The 4058-nt window shown below is 37.6% G+C and overlaps 1 protein-coding gene across 1 annotated transcript; it reads left to right on the top strand.

Moving 5' to 3' along the window:
- Positions 1–2381: 2381 nt before the first annotated feature.
- Positions 2382–3521, top strand: LOC110782290 (dehydration-responsive element-binding protein 1E-like). Its single transcript, XM_021986408.2, has one exon. It carries the CDS (start codon positions 2558–2560, stop codon positions 3245–3247), a length of 690 nt encoding a protein of 229 aa, XP_021842100.1. The 5' UTR covers positions 2382–2557; the 3' UTR covers positions 3248–3521.
- Positions 3522–4058: the final 537 nt, after the last annotated feature.

Here is a 4058-nt window from a genome sequence, read left to right on the forward strand (position 1 = left end):
TTAGGCCAATAAACATATTCAACGCTGATCGATCGTGATTGAAGACTAAACAATTTCTTTAATCATATATTACAATTAGATAACTACAAATATTCATAATCCCTAGGTTATAGGTTAAATAAAATGTATGAAAAACAGAATTAAGCACACTAACCGTGTAATTGATGACAGCGGTGGGGCAGCCGGGTTTTACCGGAGGTTGAGAGGACGGAAAGCGGTGAAAGGGAGCGGCGGTGCAGAGGTGTTGCGGGTTTTCTTGCGAGCAGAGGTTGGAGTGGTTTTCTGATGGTTTTACCGGAGGTTGGGAGTCGGCCGGAAAGAGGTGCAAGAGAGCGACGGTGCAGAGTGAGGAGCTGCGGCGTAGAGCGGCGGTGCAGAGGTTTTCGATTTTTCTGGCGAGCAGAGGTTGGAGTGCAGGGTTTCTAAATTTGTGCGCTAACTCATAATTTTGGGGAATTATGTTCTGCCGCCTAACTCGTATACGAAGTAGTGATGTACTACGTAAAATTTTAATTGCTTTGTTATTTTCTTATTTATTTTAAAAAAAAATGTTTGATTTGGTTTAATTAAGGTTTATTTTTTATTGTAAAAATAGTTTTGTAAAATAATATAAAACAGTTATTTGGAAAACAGTTTTATATTTTATTAAGTATTTTAATTTTAAATTTTATTATTATTATTATGGTAAAGAATATAAGACGATTAGGTAAGTAAACCGTACTCTATTCTTTTTCCACACAACTGTTATGAGAGAAATGCGTTCTCTATACTCCTAGACAACGCTTAACAAACTTAACCGTCCTCTATTCAGTGTTTTCTATTCCCTATTTTCTAGTAGTGAAGCGTAAAGAACTTTCAGAAACGGAGGTAGTAACAGTCAAACGTCTTTTTACTGTAGTGAATGAAAATTATTGATGAAGTGTTTCCAAATAAAGCTTGCGTCTTGGCTTCCGGATCCGCTCTTCAGGCTGAACTCTCTGCTTGTCTTTGGGCGGTCCGAATGGCTATCTGTCGTGGTTATTCTCGGATCTTGGTTTATACAGACTCTAGCTCTGTGGTTGCTCTGCTTTCTGGTACTCCTTCGTGTCCAATTCAAGTCTTTTGGTTAGTTCGCCAACTTCGGGAACTCCTTCAGGACTTGTCAAGGATTTCCATTCGCAAGGTTTCTCGTGCTGCGGTTAAACCAGCTCATACTTTGGCTACTTCGGCTCGTCGTCGCCATCTTTTGCACCATCGGTTTTAGTTGTTTTCTTTGTTGTTGTTTTTGTCTGTTTTCTTGCGTTGTTGTTGCTTTGTTAGTCCTCTTGTCAAAAAAAAAAAATTAAATAAAGTGAGAGGAATAGTGAAAAAAAATATATATAATGAATCCTCATACGAAATATTTTATAGAAGTATTATAAGTAGTACATCAAGCTCAGAGAAATACATTTAAGATACACCCGAATGCATCATGAACACTAACACATTTTTTTCGGTGCATCCGAATACACCTAATAATTTTCACGGCCAGACTAAACAGTGGAATGTCGTACCGGTTGTTGAAAAAATTGTTTCTCCAAACTTCTCAAAAACAAAAATTGAGTAGGCCCAAACAATTTGGAACCTCAAAAATTTAATGATATGAGAAGCATCCATTGGGAATATTATATTTATTCAACAAAAGTTATTAGCTTTGAAAAGATTTTTCTTTTTCCTTTTTAAAATTTTTTGGCAGCTTTCAAAATTAGGAAAATATCTAAAAACCCAAGTCACCAAAAAGTCCTACTAAAAAAAGTGCACATCACTTCTCACGCGCTTTCCTCGCTGACTCGTTCTTACTCCCACACTAAACTACTACGTGGCCTATTACAACACACCGCGTATGCCACACACACCTTCCTCTCCATACTTAATCAAAAAAGTGCTTATCTCCTCTCTAAGAACCAATCACGTATCTCCACGTGGCATAAATCAAAATCTCCTGTCCGGGATATTTCTTTTTGAGGAAAGATATTTATCTGTATCAAATAATCACTCAGCTTAAAACAAAATATTCCGGGCCCACTTTTTACAAACTACTCAGACAGCTGACAAATGTCACCTTGTGGTTTGTTGTACTATTTTATCAGCTCACAGGTCACAGCACAACTAGCTAGAAGCAGGTGGGCCCGTGGGACCCGACCCAAACATTATTTGTGAACCTGATGAGGAAGTTGGGATAATTTTACCTTTTTGGGATGAATTTCCTTAGCCTTCTCTACAACCAGCTGTATATCCCCGTGTTTTTTATGGTTTATCCCACGAATATTTATCCCACACTCTATTATTATTATTTTAATATTGACCCATCCCTTTTTCTTAGCTACGTGTATATACGTAACTATAAATATAACCCCGATTACCGATTTATGTTCTCCAACACTAATACAAAACACTTCCAAAAACAGAACAACAACAAAGCAAAAGCAAGATCAATACTCCAGCTCAAAAAGTTACTAGTCATACTCAAACAGTCAAACTAGAAAGAAGTAGAACAACAAGAACAACCAAACTTCAATATATAACATCAACATCAACAATGGAAATGTTCAGCCACCACAACAACGGCGGCGCGTGTTCACCATACGACGGCATGAGCCCGAACTCCAACTCTACAGACGAAGAGGGGCTCATGCTGGCGTCAGCATACCCGAAGAAACGGGCGGGTCGGAAGAAGTTTAAGGAAACCCGGCACCCGATTTTCCGGGGGATCCGACAGCGTAACAACGGGAAATGGGTTTGCGAAGTGAGGGAACCGAATAAGAAGACGAGAATATGGTTAGGTACTTTCCCAACTGCTGACATGGCAGCAAGAGCTCATGACGTGGCAGCAATGGCACTCCGTGGTCGTTCTGGTGCTTGTCTTAACTTTGCTGACTCAGCATGGCGGTTACCAATCCCTGCTTCCTCCGATACGAAAGATATTCAGCGCGCTGCGGCGGAGGCGGCGGAGTTATTCCGGCCTCAACCGCCGCCTTCTGAGGAGGAGGAAACGGTGGCTGAACAACCGGAAACGGCGGCGGGAACTTCTAATTCCACCAATATGAGTTTTAGTAATAATGCGGAGTTGTATATGGATTATGAATCAGAGATGAGTTCACCCGGTATGATTGCTGAAATGTACCATGGGATGGGAATGCTTCCTCCACCTTCTGATCATTTTACCGGTTGGACCGGTAATTACGAAGAAGAAGGAACCGATTTGCCACTCTGGAATTTCTCGATTTAGAAAGGGAAAAAAAAAGTGAAAAATTTATCTATTTTTTAGTGAATAAAAATTTAGGATCAAAATTTTTTGTATTTATTATGTAAGAAGAAGAAAAAAAAGTGTTCGTTTGTTCGTTAGAGGTAAGAGGTAATAATTAATTAGAACAGAGTATTACAGAGTATGGAGTATTAATTAGTCTAGGGAGTATTGCGGAGTACTGTACTAGCATAATTTTTGTAAGTCAGCCGTTACCGAATTTTTTAATTGGTATAGGTGGTATGCAAGTATTGTTACAGTCTTTACAGAGTACAGACTACAGAGTATGGAGTATTTGTTATTTGTCATTTGTCAGTGACTTAAAAAAGATATTAAAGAAAATTAAAAAACAATTAGAAGTGTACTTAATTTGTTGTTTTGCTAAAAATAGGAAGGGCACTAGGAAGTACTCCGCATAATGGAGTACTAAAAGTAGAAATGTGGTTGTAAAGTGTAGAAATTAAGATGATTGTTAATAAAAATCAATGGTTTTATTATGTATTGTCAAAATTGGTTCTAATTTTTATAACAAGAGTAAAGTGGAACACCTCTATATAATGAGGTGGTTACTTTTATAACAAGAGTAAAGTCAGAAACCTTTATACAATGAGACGAGATGCAAATTCTCATGAATCAAAAATGTAAAAAATAAATAAAGAGTAAAGATAAGCATCTTTTTCCTATGCAAGGAAAATATCTATGATCCAAGAAAACGAACATTATTAAATTTTTGTCATAACTTATGTCATAAGTTACAATATAATAAATAAAACTTATCCTCGATCTTTGCTTGGTT

This window comes from Spinacia oleracea, chromosome 3 (genome assembly GCF_020520425.1).
Source record: "Spinacia oleracea cultivar Varoflay chromosome 3, BTI_SOV_V1, whole genome shotgun sequence".
Taxonomy (NCBI): Eukaryota; Viridiplantae; Streptophyta; class Magnoliopsida; order Caryophyllales; family Amaranthaceae; genus Spinacia; species Spinacia oleracea.

Coding starts and splice junctions, on each gene's coding strand:
- LOC110782290 (XM_021986408.2), top strand. CDS start 2,558: ATGGAAATGTTCAGCCACCACAACAACGGCGGCGCGTGTTCACCATAC.